We start from the raw sequence: 20,170 nt of genomic DNA on the forward strand, positions 1-20,170 counted from the left end.
GGAAGAGTGGAGAGGCATCAATCCAAGTTGCTTGCGGTCCAGTGTGAAGTTTCCACAGTCAGTGATGGTTTGGGGAGCCAAGTCATCTGCTGGTGTTGGTCCACTGTGTTCTATTAAGTCAATGCAGCCGCCTACCAGGAAATTTTAGAGCACTTCATGCTTCCCTCTGCTGACAAGCTTTATGGAGATGTTGATTTCATTTTCCAGCAGGACTTGGCACCTGCCCACACTGCCAAAAGTACCAATACCTGGTTTAATAACCACAGTATCACTGTGCTTGATTGGCCAGCAAACTCACCTGACCTAAACCCTATAAGAGAATCTATGGGGTATTGTCAAGAAGAAGATGAGAGGCACCAGACCCAACAATGCAGACGAGCTGAAGGCCACTATCAAAGCAACCTGGGCTTCCATAACACCTCAGCAGTGCCACAGGCTGATCGCTTCCATGCCACGCCGCATTGATGCAGTAATTCATGCAAAAGGACCCCCGGCCAAGTATTGAGGGCAGTAGGCCAACATTTTGGTACTAAAAAATCATTTTGGAAATTGGGCTTATTTAAAGAGGCTCTGTCACCACATTATAAGTGCCCTATCTCCTACATAAGGAGATCAGCGCTGTAATGTAGGTGGCAGCAGTGCTTTTTATTTAAAAAAACGATCTATTTTCACCACTTTATTAGCGATTTTAGATTTATGCTAATGAGTTTCTTCATGCCCAAGTGGGTGTATTTTTACTTTAGACCAAGTGGGCATTGTACAGAGGAGTGTATGACGCTGACCAATCAGCATCATGCACTCCTCTCCATTCATTGCCAAATGAGATTAAAAATGTGGTGACTTATAATAATATATATGTGGTGACAGAGCCTCTTATAATGTTCATCACATCACTTATAATGTGGTGACAGAGCCTCTTTAATATTCTAATTTATATTCTAATTCTAAGACTAAATTTTGGGTTAGCCATAATCATCAACATTAAAAGAAAAAAATGCTGGAAATAGATCACTCTGTGTGTAATGAATCTATATAATATATGAGTTTAAATTTTTGAATTGAATTACTGAAATAAATTAACTTTTTAATGACATTCGAATTCATTGAGAAGGACTAGTATATGAATGTTGCAGGAGCTTGTTGACTGAATGTGTCAATCTACACTACACCTAAGTTGTAGAACTGTTCCGCCAACCAGAAATATTTAAAGGTGTTGTCCAGGAATATAAAAACATGTCTTTTCTTTCTAAAACAGCAATACACATGTCCATGGGCTTTATCTTGTATTGCAGCTCAGATCTATTGTAGTGAATGGGAATGAGCTGCAGTACCACACACAACCTGTGGACATCTATGGCGCTGTTTTAGGAAAAAAGCCGCCATGTCTTTCTAATCCTTGACAGCCCCTTTAATAAAGGTAAAAATATAATTCAGTTGCGCATTTTGCTGATTTTTTTTAAGCAATTATTTTGTTATATAATGCATTTGAGGAATGGATAAATAAATTAGACCTGTTGGCTAGATACATTTATAATCACACTATATTTTAAGTTCCTGATTGGTGGAAGTGACAAATCCTTTAAGCTTCTTTATTTGTGCAGCAGGTGCACACAGACATGGCTTTCTGCATAATTACATGTTCCTACAAAGATTCCATAGCAACACATGGTTCAGTGTAAACATATGCCAATGGGCATGTTCAGTAGGCTAGAGGGCTTCTGTCAATTTCTACCTATCTCATTCCTGCAGCAGATTTGCAGTAAGCAAAATAAATCATGTATTACGCTTGTCTCCTGGGAGCCTGCAGGATCTTGAGAGCCTGAAATATTGTTCAGTACGTCACATGAATATATTACACTTCCATTGTACAACTTACTTAGGTGTTTGTTTAATGTGAAGCTCCAGTTCTAATAGTTCCCTATTAGATTAGGGAATTGCATTATGACTTTACTATATTATTTTATTATTGAAATAGCTCCATCTTGGAAAATAAGCAATTTAGGTGATAGATGCATTATGAGCAATTCCTTATTATGTAATTCCCTAATATAACAGTTAGAATGTCAATCCTTGAAGCTAATTTAAAGGGGTTATGTGAGGACGGAAAAGTATTAGCGGTGTACTCACTGCAGTTTGTGAGTACACTCCGGTCCCCCGTTGCGCAGATTATGAGATTTTAATAGATTTTTGCAGTGCTGGCGGGGGGACCGGAAGTCTAGTTGCACAGTTTTCCTTCATGACAACACAACTCGTCGTCATGTGATTGGCCTCGCTATACGCTATGTAATCACAGTAGCAGTAGTACATCAATTACATAGCGTACTGCGGGGCCGGTCACATGACGATAAGTCGTGTCGTCATGAAGTTAGACTTTGCCACTAGACTTCCGGTTCCCTGGCAGCACTGTAAAAATCTATTAAAATATCATAATCAGCACGATGGGGGGACCGGAATGTACATTAGCAGTGTACTCACATACTGAAGTACACAGCTAATAATTTTATGTCCCCACATAACCCCTTTAAACTTTATATTAGGGAATTGCATTATCAATTCCCTAATATACACTGTATGTATTATCCAAATTGCAGAGGCAGACAGACAGCAGCAAGGAATTTGTACAGTATATGGTCCCCTTGATCTCTAACAGCTCATCACTGCATACCCTTTTAATGTCTCCCTAGCATATCCCTCACAGGTAGCTCCATATCAGACAGCCATAATATGGCTGCATTTTAGGCTCTGAATTAGGCCTAACCCCACATGGCTCTATTGATCCATACTTGGATCACCATTGAACCCTTATGGACATCTGAAATGGGCCATAAACCAGTTTCTTTGGTGTATTGCAATCCACCAGTAATTGTAACTCATAAAATTCCTTAGCTCATCCTCTTACAAGCAATGTGATACATAGTAGGAGCACTATTACTTTCATTTAAAGGGATTTTACCACTAAGAACATTTATTACATATCCCGCAGAAAAAAAAATTGTGGTATAAGTAATTGGACTTCATATATATGGAGCATTGTTTCTAGGGGAGAATAGGTTTGTAAACACTGAGCCCCGCAGAGTCTGTTCCAGTGTTCATGAGCCCTAAATCTAACAAAATACGCTAGAAATGGTGTGTGTCATTGTTATAAAAGATGTGTGGCAAGTTTAATCTTGTTTGGCAACCTGAATCTCATTTGGCAACCTGTAAAAAGATCCGTCAGACATAATGGACACCCTTTTTCTAGCGAACAAATCTTTACCGGCTGCATCCTACTGGGATATGGCCATAAAAAGTTGACATCAGGATTATATCTCCCCACAATGTAATTACCTAATAGGAAGAACTCCCACCTTGCAGTGCTCTAAGTGTTCTAGGCCTAACGCTGATTTATTCCATTGTTTTTGGAATAAGGGCCAGCCTTAGGACAGATGGCGCCCCGTACGAAATTATCTTTCAGGGCCCCACCACATCATAAAAAAATGCCCCATAAAAAAGTATAATGCCCTATAGTGCCCCAATACAATATAATGCCCCTTTAGTGCCCCACACACAGTATAATACCTCTTTAGTACCCCCCATACAGTATAATAATATTTAATAATATAATATATTATAACCCCTTCAAGGACATAGTATTTTGTCCTCTAATTGTGTCCACACAGTATTATGCCCCTAAGTGCCACACACAGTATAATGGCCCCTCCTCTGGCTGCCACACACAGACCCCCCTTGTAGAGGGTGCCCCCTGTAAATTGTGCCATACAGCCTCCCTGTAGACAGTGCCATAATCCCCCACCTCCTCCTTGTAGACAGTGCCATAAAGCCCCCACCTCCCCCCTGTAGGCAGTGCCATACAGCCCCCACCTCCATGTAGAGTGCCATACAGCCCCAACCTCCCCCTTGTAGACAGTGCCATACAGCCCCCACCTTCCTCTTGTAGACAGTGCCAAACAGCCCCCCACTCACTGTACTCACCTAGGCCCTGCTCCGATGATGAGCAGAGCTGCTCCACAACGCTGACTACAGGATCCTTGCGTAGGCAGGCGTGATCCAGTGATGTCATAATGCCGGCCTGGGCAGGGATCCTGTCCCTGTGCCTGTAGCCTAGTATAGAGTTTCCCCGTCCACAGAGACGTCAGGGGCTTTTCCTGGAGTGGAATCCCCAGTCACAGAGTCCGCAACTCTGTGGACGGTGATTACTCTTCAGGAGTTGCCCCTTATTTCACTGTCCATATATAGACAGAGACATCAAGCGCTTCGTCCAGGAGCGGACTACCTGGCCACAGGGGGATTCAGCTCCTTTAGGGAGCTACAGTGGCATTAACTACAGGAAGGGGGGATGCTATCTACAAGGGGGCTGTGTGGCACTGCCTACAAGGGGGCTGTGTGGCACTACCTACAGGGGAGGTGTTTGGCACTATCTACAAGGGGACTGTGTTCCACTACCTACAAAGGGGCTGTGTGGCACTACCTACGGCCACAGGGGGATTCCACTCCTTCAGGGAGCTATAGTGGTGCTGGGGGGGTTGGGGGTAACATCCATGGAGGTGGGGGATGCTAACAACAAGGAGGCTGCAAAAAATCTCCTCCTCACATGCACTTCGCGCTGTGAGCAGGAGGAAAGAAAGCACGGCCGTGGCAGTGGTTCAGAGGAGTGTCGCGGCACCCCTGGAGGGTTCTCATGGCACCCAAGGGTTCTGAATCACTGGACTATAGATAGCAGAGTAGGGAGATACCTCCCTGCTCTGCTATAGTGTTCAATAGTATCTGCGTACTCCCCCCTCATGCACGGTATTGCCGCTAGCAGCCGCTATGGCTGCTACAGTGGTAGCGACGCCACTGAGAGAAGAAGGGGCGGAAAGGCAGCTGCTGAGTCGCCGGGCCCGGGTGCTTCTGAAACACAAGCAGGGGAAGGGAGCCAGCGCACCGCACCTTTCAACCTGCTGGAGTGATGCGCCCTGTGCAATGGCACAGGTCGCACACTCCTAAGGCCGGCCCTGTTTGGGATTGCCTATATACTTAAGATTTGTGGTTAGAAATCAAATCATTTGCACTAAAGGCCCTTTTACACTGGGCAATTATCGAGCAGACAGGTGTTCATTGAACGCTTGTTACCGATAATTGCCCTGTGTAAACAGAGCAGCGATCTGCAGATGAATGAGCAAACGCTCGTTCATCTGCTGATCATATAGTTTTAAAAGAACTGAAATATTATCGTTGTCGACAGCACATCTCCCTGTGTAAACAGGGAGACGCGCTGCCGACATGATAATAATGTATGGTAGTAACGAGAGCTTGTCCCCATACATAGCTCCTTGTGACAAGAGCAAACAAGCGCCGATCAATGAGCTGTCTCATTGATCGGCGCTCGTTGCACCATCCAAAATTGGCCGGTGTAATAGGGCCTTTACACACTTACTCAGCTTCCTCCCCATCATGGGCCATATTTGGTAATTTAGATACCGTAACATACCATTGCACACCTGTGGCAAAAAAAGACGCTATTTCAGGGGTATCTCGCAAATCTTTAGTACAAGAATGGCTTATTCCCAACATCCAACTAAGACTTTTCCTTCAAAAGTAATCTTAGGTATTCAGAATGGACTGGGTGGAAGACAAATTATAAAAGTAGTAAAAAAAAATTTGCACTATGGAAACCCTTCATAAACATATTACCTCCCTGAATTAAATGGAAATTATGCTCAGGCTTTTTAAAACACCACTGGATATCTCTTACGCAGACTTGCAAATTCTCCACCTCTACCATGACTATATCGCTCCCATGAATTATTGCCGACAGCCTCTTACCTGTGACAACACTCACTAGGTGACACACGTGTCCTGTCCTACCTTGGCCCCACCCTCCCCTTACCTCTTCTTTTAAAACCCTAACCTCAAGATCTTATTTAGAACCTAATGCTCCTCATCTATGGTAACATGGGGGGGAAAAAAACAACAACCAATCATCATAATGAAGAAGTCTTCTATAAGAATAAATCAACAGGGATATTACTATGGGCTCTATCCCACCACCTGGAAGGTAACCAGTGGTTGGGCTAATCGATAACCTCAGATATTACCCAAGTACTTTGCTCTCAAAAACCTTCTCTAGAGCTCTCTTACGTAAAAGAATGGCTGCCTTACTCTTCGGACATGACATCTTCCTTCCCTATCCCTACCTCCCCTAATGTACTCTCCCTTGTCTTGCCTCAATTCCCAAGTCGGCAATTTTTGTTTTATAGGAGTGTTCCCAAAATCATAAATTATCACCTATTCATAGGATAGGTGATATTTTATGGGAACCCTACCGATCATGAGAATGGGGGTCCCGAACCCCAAGATCCTCCTCACTGCTCGACCGCAGTGAGGAGGACATTAAATGGTGCAGCAGTCGAGTATGCGTGCTGCCACTCTATTCAATGTCTATGTGAATGACGGAAACAGCCTAATACAGTGCTCGACTGCTCCAGTCATTTTCATGCTCGACCACTGCTCCATTCAAGCTCCTCCTCACTACAGGGAGTGTGGTGAGGAGGATCTGGGGGTTTGGGACCCCCGTTCGAGTCCCAGCGGTGGGGCGACCGGCGATCAAAAAATTATCACCTATCCTGTGGATAGATGATAATTTATGATTCTAGGAATACCCCTTTAAAACAGTTAAAATCTAAATAAAAAGAAGTTAAAAAAGGGGCTTGACCAAAGAACTGCAATGATTACACCAAATGTATTACTAACTTTTCCTGCCGCTTAATACTTGTATAAATGTACAACAGCATTAGGTGGTGTTCATGTGTTTAGTATGTAGTGAGCTGCATGTATATCACATAGTGTTCCATATACAGTTCCAAGAAAAAGTAAGTGAAATTACCTGGATTTCTGCATAAATTACTAATAAAATGTGGTCTGATTGTAATCTAAGTCACAATTATAGACCAACACAATTTCACTAAACTAATACCACACAAACAGCTGTACTGTTCTTGTCTTTTATTAAGCACATTGAGTAAACATCCACAATGCAGGGAAATTAAGTGAACCTCTGTGTTAATTTCTTCTCCAAGAGCTAATTGGCAAAAGGGGTTTCAATTAAGATGACGAGACTGGAAGTGTGGGTTTCACAAGTGCTTTTTTTTCTATTAAATAACAGACAAAGCACGGTTAGGCTGGGTTCACACAACCTATTTTCAGGCGTAATGGAGGCGTTTTACGCCTCGAATTACGCCTGAAAACACGGCTCCAATATGTCGGCAAACATCTGCCCATTCATTTCAATGGGTTTGCCGATGTTCTGTGCCGACGACCTGTAATTTTACGCGTCGCTAAAAAGACGGCGCGTAAAATAACAGCCTCGTCAAAGAAGTGCAGGACACTTCTTGGGACGTAATTGGAGCCGTTTTTCATTGAATCCAATGAAGAACAGCTCCAAATTACATCCGTAATGGACGCCCCGCAATACGTGAGTACGAGCAATTACGTCTGAAATTCAGGAGCTGTTTTCTCCTGAAAACAGCTCCGTAAATTCAGACGTAAATGCAGTTATCGTGTGCACATACCCTTAGGGTATGTTCACACGCTTAACAAAAACGTCTGAAAATACGGAGCTGTTTTCAAGAGAAAACAGCCCCTGATTTTCGGACGTTTTTTGAGCAAGTCGCGTATTTCGTGGCATTTTTCGCGTCTTTTTCGTGGCGTTTTTTATGTCCGTTTTAGGAGCTGTTTTCAATAGAGTCTATGAGAAAACGGCTCCAAAAACATCCCAAGAAGTGTCCTGCACTTCTTTTGACGAGCCATCATTTTACGCGCCGTAAATTGACAGCTCGTCTGCACAGAACATTGTAAGACTCATTGCAAGCAATGGGCAGATTTTTGCCGACGTATTGGAGCCGTCTTTTCAGGCGTAATTCGAGGTGTAAAACGCCTCCATTACGTCTGAAAAGAGGTCGTGTGAACATACCCTAACTGGCAAAAGACTTCTCAAGAAATATTGGTTAGTGTTACCTCAAGGCAAATAAACTTGCAGAAGACTTGTTATAGAGATGTGGAAAACTGCAAAAGGCTACAATAGCATTTATTGGTTAGACAAATTGTCTACAAACTCAGAAAATTCTGCACTGTTGCTACTCTCCCTAGAAATGGGCATCATTTTAAAGGGAAGGTGTTATGAAATTTTTTTTTTTTTTTATCATATTGCTTTTAGTATGATAAAGAAATAAAATGTATTTATTTCTGTTCGTGTGTTCTACTTTTTACTTTTTTCTAATTTTTACTTCTCTATGGGGGCTGCCATTTTTTTTTTCATCTCTGTATGTGTCGATTAACGACACATACAAAGATGTAATACGGCACATACATCCCCATAGAGAATGTGAACGGGAGCCGTTCCATTCACTGCAGCGTACGGCGTCTGTGTGGGAACGGCGTATGCACCGCTCCCACACAGACCAAAACAAAGCTCGTTAGCAGACCGAAATCTGGCGCCATTTTCATGTGGACCAGAAGCCACGGCCGGACAGTAAGATGACGACTTCCGGCCGCGGCTTCCGCCCATATGTTCAAGGAAGCGAAGGCGCAAAGGCATAGGAGCGGAGGCGGCAGTGGTGGCAGGAGCAGGTAAGTTATGTTTGTGTATGTGATGTGTGTATTATGTTCGTGTTATACTGTCTGCTTAGCACTGTATCTAATCCTCCTACACTGTGCATTCCCTCAGAAAATGGCGGCACACAGTGTAGGAGGTTTGAAGATTCAACCCTCTACTTCTCCTGGCACCAGCCAGAATAAGGGAGGGGGGAATTGTGTGAGGACACTAGAGCGAGTGTGTCTACCCCAAATTTGCAGCATAAAGCAATGAGGTTGCTTTACCACATTGACCATGCTGCAATTTTGGGAACTGCTCCCTCTAGTGACCAGCACATGGAAATGTTATAAATTAGAATCAAATTTATAATATTTCATGACTTGTGAAAAAATAAAAAAAAATAAAACAAATGTGTAAGCACTTAAATAATAATTGTTTAACTAAAAATAATTTTAAAAAAACAATTTCTAGCGACACATTCCCTTTAAGATCACATACAATCCCGGCAGAGGTGACATAGAACCTAAAGATAAAAACAAAAGACCCATTAAAGACTCCTTTGTTCATGTGTCCACTATTAGAGAAACACTGAACAATGGTGCTCATAGAAGGACATGATGATGGAAGCCGCTGCTGTGCAAAAGAAAACATTGTGACCCATTGCAAGTTTTCACGAGATCACATGGATGTCCCACAATACTTCTGGGAAAATGTTCTATGGACAGATGAGACAAAAGTGCAACATTTTTAGCACAAATTAACAATTCTATGTTTGAATGAAAAGGAACATTGCACACCAACACCAAAATCTCATCTCAAATGTGGAGGGAGCATCATGGTTCGAGGCTGATTTGCCTGGACGCCTTGCGAACATTGAAGGAACAATTAATTCAAAGGTGTATCAAAACATTCTACAAGAGAATATAAGAGCAGTAGTCCATCACCTCTAGCTGAAGAAACGTTGGGTTATGCAACAAGACAATGACGCTTGATGTGGGTTGCGAGCTTGCGTATTTTGGCCAAAATATTAACTAGTCCATAATGTTTGTCATGTTTATTTTTGCAGGATGGAGCCCGGCCTTGTGACATTGGTGTGGAATATGGTGTCAGTACTTTGTGTGGTACACTTAAAGGGTGCTGGGTAGCCCGCCTGATCTAATAGTATGGGCCTGACTAATAGGCTGTACCCAGAATGATGCACTAAATGTAGCCGTGTGACTGGCACACTTATAGAAGACTTATCTGTGTGCGATAGTTACACTAAGCAGCTATTCCTCTCATAAATGGTAGGTGTGACAGTGGCTGTACATCAGTATTTTGCACCTGTGCAATCTCCCTCTATGTAACATTGTGGCTTGTCTGCATCCTGCTGGTAACGGGTGTTTGATCCTGCCCTTGTATCAGTAAAAATGGCCTCTTCCAGTGACTTTAAGACAATGACCCAAAGCACACAAATAAATCAACTGAAGAATGTTTAAAAAAAATAAGACTTGTGTGTTTGAATGGCAAAGTCAGAGTCCTGACCTAAACCCTATGGAGATGCTGTGGCATGACTTGAAGAGGTCTGTGTATGCAGGGAATACAAGAAATATAGGGAGGAACGGTCCAAAATTCCTCCTTAACAGTGTGCAAATCTTATGTGCAGCGACAGGAAACGTTTGGAGGAGGTGGTTGCCGCTAAAGAGGGATCTACAGGTTGTTAAAACACAAGGGTTCACTTACTTCTTTTCCCTGCACTGTGAATCTTTGCTCAATGTGCTCAATAAAAGACACAAACAGTACAACACTCTGTGTGTTATTAGTTTTGTTAGATTGTGTTTGTATATAATTGTTACTTAGATAACAATCAGACCACAATTTATTAGTTATCAAGGCGGAAATCCAGGTGACTCCAAGTGGTTTAAAGGAACAGTGTCACCAAAAAAATTTTTTTTATATCAGTTTGATGTTAGTGTTTTATTAAAAACTTTTGTATTTATTTGTGTGTTTGTGTGTTACTTTTTTTTTTTTTTTTACTTTTTCTTCCCTATGGGGGCTGCCATTTTTTTTTCCATTTCTGTATGTGTCGATTAACGACACATACAGACATGGAATACGGCAGCTACAGTCCCATAGTGAATGCGAACGGGGCCCGTTCCATCCACTATGGTGTACGCCGTCTGTGTGGGAACGGCGCATGCGCCGCTCCCACACAGTCCAAGTTGAACTGAGCGCCGTCCGGCGCCATTTTCCTGTAGACCGGAAGTCGCGGCCGGACAGTAAGATTACTACTTCCGGTCGCGGCTTCCGGATTTGTGCACTTGGAGCAGCGGCAGCAGAAGGAGCGGACGGACCGGAGGGAGCGGACGGACCGGAGGGAGCGGCGGCAGGAGCAGGTAAGTGATTTCTATGTATGTTCGTGTTTCAGTGTGTGTTTACTACTGTATGTAAACCTACTACACTGTGTGTTAGCTCAAAAAATGGCGACACACAGTGTAGGAGGTTAGACCGTTCAATCCCCTCGTTTCTCCCGGCACTAGCCAGGATAAAGGAGGGGGGTATTCTGAGAGCTCACTAGAGCGAGGGATTTTTTTCCAATTTTGCAGCATAAAGCAATGTGGTTGCTTTACCACATGCAATGCTGCAATTTTGGGAATTGCTCCATCTAGTGACCAGTGCTGGGAAATATTATAAATTAGAATCTAATTTATAATATTTCCTGACTCGTGAAAAAAATAAAAAAAATTAGAACAATGTTTAATCACCTACACACTAATTGTTTAACTAAAAAAAAATATAAATTTTTTGCTAGCAACACATTCCCTTTAATTACTTTTTCTTGCAACTGTATCATTAAAAGGACATAACACTGCAGTTCATTAGAAAGTAAGCAGATTTGTTGAAGAAATTTCATCTGAATGGAACTTGCAAAAATCCAAATATAGACATGTAGACAACCTCTCACCAACCTCCAATGGCTGCTTATAAAGAACAAGAAACTGTATTTATATGAATAGAAAATAAATAAGGTAAAGTATCCCTTTAAATATATATATACATATAGATATATATTCATATCACCAACCTATATTAAACTGGTTTCTCCGTAGAACAATACAGACGCTGTGTAATTTCAATTTGTGCTATAATATATAAGCAATTCAATGTGTAACATTTCAAACTCACCGGACAGAAGTACGTGCTCTCTACTATGTGTTTAGCAACCATGTTGTTCTCTGCCGACAAGGACATGATGAAGAGCAATGCATCTCGGGCCTGTTGTCCCACTGTGCCTTCACGATGAATGAAAGGTATCAGCAGGGAGAATATAAGGAAGTTGGCAGCTCCCTGGTCTTCACTTGTGTGGAAAAATAGTTCTAAGATAGATGGATCTTTGGCAAGAATTGAGCAGAGCTGATTAAGTAAGACAACTAGTTTGGTTTCTACACTTGGAGTTGATGTTGAGGAACATGTGCTTAGCAGCATCATCAAGGGTTTCAGAATAGGTTTGTGATGTAGCAAAGGCTGGTGAGACTGAGTAACCAGTAACTCATACATCCTCAGTTGCTCAAATTTGGTCTCATCTGTAAATTCTCTCCTGAGACTCCATAAAAACAGTTTCTCCATAATATTCTCTGATACCACAAACTCCAGAATAGGCCCCATAGCCGCATCTTTCACCCGTTCTTCAATTAAAAGCAAGATCATGTGTTCCACATAATTCTGTACAGCGCTAACTTCATCGGAAGAAATAGATCCATATTTTGCATGGGAGTTCTTAAAGGGGTCATGTTTTTCCAAAATACGTTGAACCTAGGAGAAAGCAACAATCATTTCAAAATCTAAACATAACATTTTTACAATTAACACAATTATTGAAACCTCGATAGTGTTTATAGTATTATTGTTAATGAAAAGCTGGCTTTAAGCCGTTCATAGATGAAAACGCAATTTAAACATCAGCTTACGCAGCAGAGAAACGAAAAGCATGCTTGAGAATGAGCAATAATCCTAATGAAGCTTAATTTGAACCGCTCTCAGTGATCACATAAAATCACCACTATTCAATCGAGACGCTACATACATTCATTTGCAGTATTTTGTCAATTGGTGAACAGGAGCCAAATAGTCCCAGAGCCGCATGACATTTGTTCAAAATGCTAAATCTAACCATGACCCATGTGTGAACGGACAGATGTCTTCATATCTTTAAAACGGGATTATAGAAAAAAAATCTCTAACTACCTCAACTCATTACCTGTAGCCGCAATTTTGTTATGCATAACTGCATTTCTCATATTAGTAGCATATAGCTGAAATTAGACTCGGGGGTAAGAAACGTAATTGCCTATTGAGCCGGCTCACTTAATAAAAACCGCTACTTGCAGTTACTTTTTATGGAATATAAATAATTAACGTTGATAAATACAAATAGATATGAAAGTTTCAGATGTAAAATCGTGGAAAGGAGAGATATGTTTGAATCGTTTTCCCTTTTTTATCATTACCTATTAAGGGAACCAGCAAAATGGAAACTATACTAAAAAGAAGTATATAATTCCTATACAGTATAACACATATTAATATAGTAAACGTCGTTTGGGAGTTAGAAATGCCAGCATTGCTATAAATTACATCTTCTAATTATATTAGCTATGATGGTAATAGAAACAAAATGTGCTGTGTGTTTAAGAGCTATGTGCAGGAGGATAAGGCTACATGCACACGATGCGTATTACATGCGGAATTGCCGCGCAGATTTTGATGCTGCAAGTCCGCAGAGTAATAGGGCGGGTTCACACATAGCGGAATTTCACTTAAATTCCGCTGCGGACACTCCGCAGCGTTAATCCGCAGCGGAGCCGTTTCTCCATTGACTTTCACTTTAATTTAGCAGTGTTCGTTTACACGATGCGTACAATTCCGCTGCGGAGCATAGGCTGCGGAGCGGAATTTGGTGTCCGCAGCATGCTCTGTCTGTTGCGGAGCAGTGGCGGACTGGTTGCGGACTCATGGCGGAATTTCTCCATTGACTTCAATGGAGAGTCAAAATTCCGCAATGAAGTCCGCAGATCTTATGTGTGCTGCGGAGCGTATTGTTTTTACTACCATGACATTTCTTCATTCTGGCTGGACCTATGTATTTCTAGGTCTACAGCCAGACTGAGGAAGTCAATGGGGCTCCCGTAATGACGGGAGCGTTGCTAGGAGACGTCTGTAAATAGTCACTGTCCAGGGTGCTGAAAGAGTTACGCGATCGGCAGTAACTGTTTCTGCACCCGGGACAGTGACTACCGATCTCAATATACATGTATCTGTAAAAAAAAATATAAGTTTATACTTACCGAGAACTCCCTGCGTCTGTCTACAGTCCGGCCTCCCAGGATGACGTTTCAGTGTAAGTGACGGCTGCAGCCAATCACAGGCCAAGCACAGGCTGCAGCGGTCACATGGACTGGAGCGTCATCCAGGGAGGTCGGGCCGGATGCCGAAAGAGGGACGCGTCACCAAGACAACGGGCGGTAAGTATGAATTTCTTTGACTTTCACTAGGGAAAGTGCTGTCCCTTCTCTCTATCCTGCACTGAATAGGGAGAAGAGAAGCACTTTTCCTGCAGTCCGCAGCGGCCAGTCCGCATCAATTTTCTGCACATTTTGTGCAGATCCGCTGCAGAATCTGCAACGCAGATTCTGTGCGGCATTGATGCGGACAGTTGCGGAGGAATTCCGCCATGTGTGGTCATGCCCTTACAGTACCAGCAAAGTGAATTAAATTTCAGGTAATATCATCTACACGTTGCAGAATTTATTGGCACATAAATTGACCTGCGTTGCATAATTTAAAATCAGCAGCATGTAAATTTATCCTGCGTTTCCGTCTCAGAATTGTACCTGACACGTTTAGAAAAAACATACCAAAATCCGAGGGCAAAAAATCTGCACCTAAAAATGCATCAAGATGTAAAAATCGCACCTAAAAACACATTAAAAAAAAAGCAGCATTACGTGCAGACTTTACCTGCGGTATTGATGCAGATTTTCTGCATTAAATTATGTAATGTGTGCATGTAGCCTTAAGGTGGCACATAGAGTCCCCTGCAGCTCTGTACAATGCAGCCGCAGATGTACAGTATAATGCTCTGTCGGGCGCTGTATGTCCGAAATATTCTTCCCTTAGAAGCAATGTTTCTAGGTGAGAATACCTCCATAATACGTCATGCAATAATTTATTTTCTGAATCTGACAGAAATAAATCTCTGTATGACTCTATATAAAAATCGAGCAACAGTAGACATTTCCATGTAGTTGCAAGTTACACATCTCCGTAAAGGCATGCCTATTTAAAGCGGTTATCAGGGGACCAAAAATTTATTTGGGTTTATATTTTTATGTGAAAATAAGTCACTTACTATTGTACTTGAATTTTTAATTCTGTACTGAATCGTGAAGTTCAAACCTGGTGAATTGGTGTTGTGTCCTGGTGCCGGAAGTCCTTTTGTTTTCCTAACATTGATGACGCGCTGACACGGCCGATGTGACTCCTGTGCTGTTCGTGTCGGTGTGTTAGCAAGTGCATGACCGCAAGGGGCTGGCACATTGCTTATCGCTGGAGTCCCCAAGCAGAGCATCAGCTAGCGCTCTGCCCGGGACTCCATATATGGACAGTGACGTTGGGACTGGACAGTGACTTCAGTGGTTTTCTATCGCTGGAGTTCCCAGAGCAGAGCATCAGCTGATGCTCTGCCCGGGGACTCCAGCACTGCTCCCGACATCACTGTCCGTATATGGACAGTGATGTCAGGAGTTATCCATCGCTGGAGTCCTCGAGCAGAGCATCAGCTGATGCCCAGCCCGGGCAATCTAGCACTGCTCCCGACATGTAGATAGCGCCATTGGAGCTCACCTCTAACAGTGGAATCCCCGGCCACAGCATTCGGATTTCGGTCCCAGAGGGGCACTTGACGTCACAGTCCATATATGGACAGTAATGTCAGGGGCTCCTCCAGGAGCGGAATCCCCAGCAAGAGCATCGGCAACGCTCTGGCCAGGGATTCCGCTCCTAGAGGAACCATGAAGGCAGCATAAGGAAGCACCCTGCGGCCAAGTTGGCTGCTCCAAAGGGCAGCGGGTGCTGATGCCGGCCCTGGGTCTGAGCATCTGACTGACTGCTGAGGGCTCTATGGGGAAGAAGTATACTGCAAGTGTGGGGGTCTGACTCTGACTACTGCTGGCTCTGAGCACTGAGCAGCCAAGATGCTCACAGACCCCCCTTGCAGATAATCTCCCCCATTGAGCCCTTTGCAGTCAGCGGGATGCTTAGACACCCTTGCAAACAGCGAAAACTCCCCCTTGCAAATAGCCAAAATCCCCCCTTGCTAACAGCCAAAATCCCCCTCTTGCTAACAGCCAAACCCCCCTTGCTAACAGTCAAAATCCCCCCCCCCCCCACAATCCCTAGCACCAGCCGGCGATGACTTTTTTAAGTTAATAAGGGGCAGGGGGCAGGAGGCTGAGTGCAATGAGCGGCACTCAGTTGTTTTAAGACAGCGCTCACCTCAGCCTCAGCCCGGCTGCCACTCCTCGGTGTCTTCTCTCTGGCACTCCTGCCTCGCTCTGGCAGTGCGGGCAGCGTCAGGGGAGAGGAGGGGCGTGTCTTAGCAGACGTGCCTATTGCCGCACATCTGCTAGATAAGGGATCTTAAAGGAATAGCGCGGACGCGGCAGGGGGAGGGTAGGGAAAAAAATATGGAGAACGGCCCTAAAAGTTTACTAGGGGACTGGCCCAGGGGGCGCCTGGACTCCCCGGGGAAGCCAGGACCGCAGCCATAAAGAGAGCCACGACGGCAGCAGCAGCACCCGGCGGCCGAGTGGGCCCCCCCAAAGGTAGTGGACCCCGGCACTTTGCCCGGGTTCGCCAGGTACTGATGCCGGCCCTGTGGACAGTGATGTCGGGAGCAGTGCTGGAGTACCCAGGCAGAGCATCAGCTGATGCTCTGCTCGGGGACTTCAGCGATAGAAAACCCCTGAAGTCACTGTCCATATATGGACAATGACGTGGGGAGCAGTGTTGGATTCCCGGGCAGAGTGCTAGCTGATGCTCTGCTCGGGGACTCCAGCGGTAGGCAATATGCCAGCCTCTTGCAGTCATGCGCTTGATAACACGCCAACACGAACAGCACAGGAAGCAAGACCTCAGTCAAGTGGGGCCGTGTTGGTGCGTCATCAATATTAGAAAAAAGACAGGACTTCCTGCACCAATTCACCGGGTTTGAACTGAACGATTCAGTACAGAATTAAAAATGAAATTATATTAGTAAGTGACTTCTTTTCACATTAAAATATAAATTCAAATACATTTTTGGTCCCCGGATAACCCCTTGAACTACAGGGGTCAACTTTCTCAGGTGTACCATAGAATACATTCATGAGGATTCAGTCTAATACCACTTGAAATAAACTTACATCCTTCTCTGAGCAAGAAATTGGCTGCAACACACAGAAGGTACAGAAGAAAATAATCAAAAATCACCGGTCAGCACAGATCCATTTCCTAAATTTTTTTCACGGGCAGTCCAGAGGTCATGCTGACAAGCAATAAGAGATTTGCATCCGCTGTACTGCCTTCAACAAATATTCTGGCCAGTAAACACATTCCCTACAGGTGTGTTCTCACAGCCGTTACATATTAAGTTATGCAAGTTAAGGAAAAAAAAAACTTCAAGGTGATTTGTTACATGTCTATATTTATAAAAACAATAAATACTGTAAACTTATTCACACTGTATTTAAAAAGCTATACTCGTTTTTGCACTTTTTCCTCAAATAGCTACTTTTGCGATATTTACGCTGCTCACAGCAAATTACAGTAGACTTGAAGCGCTTTGTTTAGCTTTAAGAGTGCACAAAGTCTACTGTAATTTGCTGTGAGCAGCGTAAATGCCAACTTTGACAGAATTTGCTAATTTTCTGCGCCAGAACACTGGCGTACTGTCTATTAGATTGCATTTATGATACTGAGCTAATAGATTTCATAATTCACTATTAATAATTTTTTAGGGTTAATTTACATGTGGCAGATTAGTTGCAGAAATTTCTGGCACTTCTCCAACTTATCTGAATAAGGCTTGTAGAAATCTATGTATGTGGTGAAGAAACAACTCCATTCGGTTAAATGGAACTGATTATCAGTCACAAAAAAATCTGCAGCAAATATGCTGCATGCGAATATACACTTAGGCCCTGTGCACATCACGTTTTTTGCCTACGTTTAACGTATACATCAGGAAAACGCTCCCAACTTAAACTGTAAATGGCTTCTGTGATAAAATGGTAAATGGTTTTAAATGGCTGCTGTGATAAAATGTAGACATGTAACTCGCCAAGCTACGCTGTTTCTGTAACTCCCATAGTAGTGAATAGTAGTTTTATGGGACCTACGAAAACAGCGTAGCTCAGCGAGTTGCCCTGTTTCCGTAACTCCAGACCATGTAATCAGGAAGTGGCCGGGAGTCAGCGCGAGCACAAAAAGGTACAACGGGATTTTAGGGGCCCCGTTCTAGAGACAGGTGAGGGTCCCAGAGGTGGGACCCGCATCTATCTGACATTCATGACATATCCTGTGGATAAGTCATAAATGGCCCTCATCGGAAAACCCCTTTGATGTATTTATTGGTATCATTTTGGGGTACATGCGACTTTTGGATCGCTTTATATTCCATTTCTTGTGAGGCAGCATAAGCAAACCGAAATTCTGCCGTTGTTTTAGTTTTTACAGCATTGACAGTGCGTCTTAATAAACGTATTATAATCCAGGTCATTATGTACGCGGCAATACCAATTATGTCTACTTTTTTTCTTTACATTTTTGGACTAGATAAAGCATTTTTATTGGGGAAAACAGTTTTTCTTGTTTATTTCTTTTATATATTTTTAAACATTTTATTTAACTTTTTTGGATTATTTTTTTTTGTCCTAACGGGGCACTAGTCTATGCGATTATTTGATCACTGACATAATACAATGCAATACTTCTCTATTGCAGTGTTCTATATGCCCGTGTGCATAATGATGACAGGCATCCTATTAGGGCCTGCCAACGTGCCCAGTACGTGACCAGTACGTCATAGGGCAGGAAGGTGTTAAAGGAAACCTGTCTTGTACATTATGCTACCCAAACTGATAGCAGCATAATATAGAGACAGACATGCTGATTTCAGCGGTCTGTCACTTATTTGCTTAAGTGACGCCGTTTTACTTGACTCACATGCAGAGCCCAGACAGCACCGCCTGAGATTATTCTGACGCATCACATGCAGAGCCTGAACTGCACCACCAGAGATGATTCTGACGCATTCAAGAGCTGCCGCTACATCTATCTACTCTCTTTTGATTGACATCTTTCTCCCTATGCACAGTAATTGAGGGATATATGTCAGGCAGCGGAAACTCAGATATGCCGGACTCATTTCTGGCGGCGCTGCCTGGGCTCTGCATGTAAAGTCAGTGAGGGCAGCATAATGTACATGACAGGTTCCCTTTAAGGATGTGTGTGTGTGTTTTTTAGTGTTCCTTTTACATCAAGCTGCATAATGCCAATGTAATTTCTTGCTGCGGAAGAAAAAAAAAACATAATATATGCTTCATAATCCTGTTAATCCAGGTGCCTTAGGTGTGCCATGGGAAAATGTAGACACAATGAAACTAAGCAGATATCACGTTTGCCTGAGGCATCAAAGCGCGGTTGTATATCTTACTTTATGTATGATTACAGGATCTCATTTGGCTCTTCCCACACTATGTAATTGGTGGACTTTGCATATTCAGTTTTCTATGCTAGCAATGTGAGGTTAATAAACTGATTAACTAGAAAAGACAAGCTACATCGAGTTCTGGGATTTACAAGAAGACAATATTAAACGCACTACATTATTGATGTCACACCTTTTATGTCTTCTACAGATTTAATCCTAATCCAGGTAATAAAGTGCAATCTGCAAAACAGAACAGAGATTCCCTCCCGAATCACATTACCTGAGTCCAGTGGTTCTTAAACACTATAGCACACGTCTCTGGATCGACCCCCTGCAGGTTGATACTTTTTCGAGACTTGCTGACACTGAAGATCTGTGCCATGATATGTCTTATACGCAGATGTCTTGGTTCACTAAGCCATGCTCAGCTTCTGACTCTCTTCCTTAGGTCATTGTCTTCTGAATATTGTATAGGGTTACACCTGGAGCGCTCCTGTGTAAAGACAGAAACAAAGGTATAACATATACTTCATGTATCTACTTTCAGCTCCATATAAGCACACTGTATCGATTTGTGCTTACTCATGTAGACCTTGAAGTCTAACCATGAGGGCTGTAAGTCACCTAGCAACCAAGTATTAACATGTATTATAAACAAACAGATCCGGCAGATTTCTATTCAACAGGCCAGGACATTCATGTGTTCACCTTAAAGCATACAGTACTGAGCTGCTCTTTAAATCATGTCAATTCTTAAACTACAGCCAAAAAACGAAAAAAAAAAAATAGTTTCATAAAATGGTAAAAAATCTGTTATAGTTTTTTTACATAGTTTATTTTTATTCAACATTTTCCTAAAAATTATAATG

At 42.9% G+C, this 20,170-nt stretch overlaps 1 protein-coding gene across 1 annotated transcript in view; it reads right to left on the reverse strand.

The window, feature by feature from the left end:
- The window catches only part of FHIP1A (FHF complex subunit HOOK interacting protein 1A), a 140,365-nt gene extending 120,682 nt beyond the window's left edge, over window positions 1-19,683 (reverse strand). The window contains exons 1-2 of the mRNA XM_075849689.1: window positions 19,582-19,683; window positions 11,738-12,364 (exon numbers count right to left, since the gene is read on the reverse strand). Of these exons, the coding sequence (XP_075705804.1) occupies window positions 11,738-12,364; window positions 19,582-19,683 (729 nt within the window). The remainder of the gene's footprint in view (window positions 1-11,737; window positions 12,365-19,581) is intronic.
- Window positions 19,684-20,170: the final 487 nt, after the last annotated feature.

The sequence above is a fragment of the Rhinoderma darwinii genome, chromosome 1 (assembly GCF_050947455.1).
Source record: "Rhinoderma darwinii isolate aRhiDar2 chromosome 1, aRhiDar2.hap1, whole genome shotgun sequence".
NCBI classification, from domain to species: domain Eukaryota; kingdom Metazoa; phylum Chordata; class Amphibia; order Anura; family Rhinodermatidae; genus Rhinoderma; species Rhinoderma darwinii.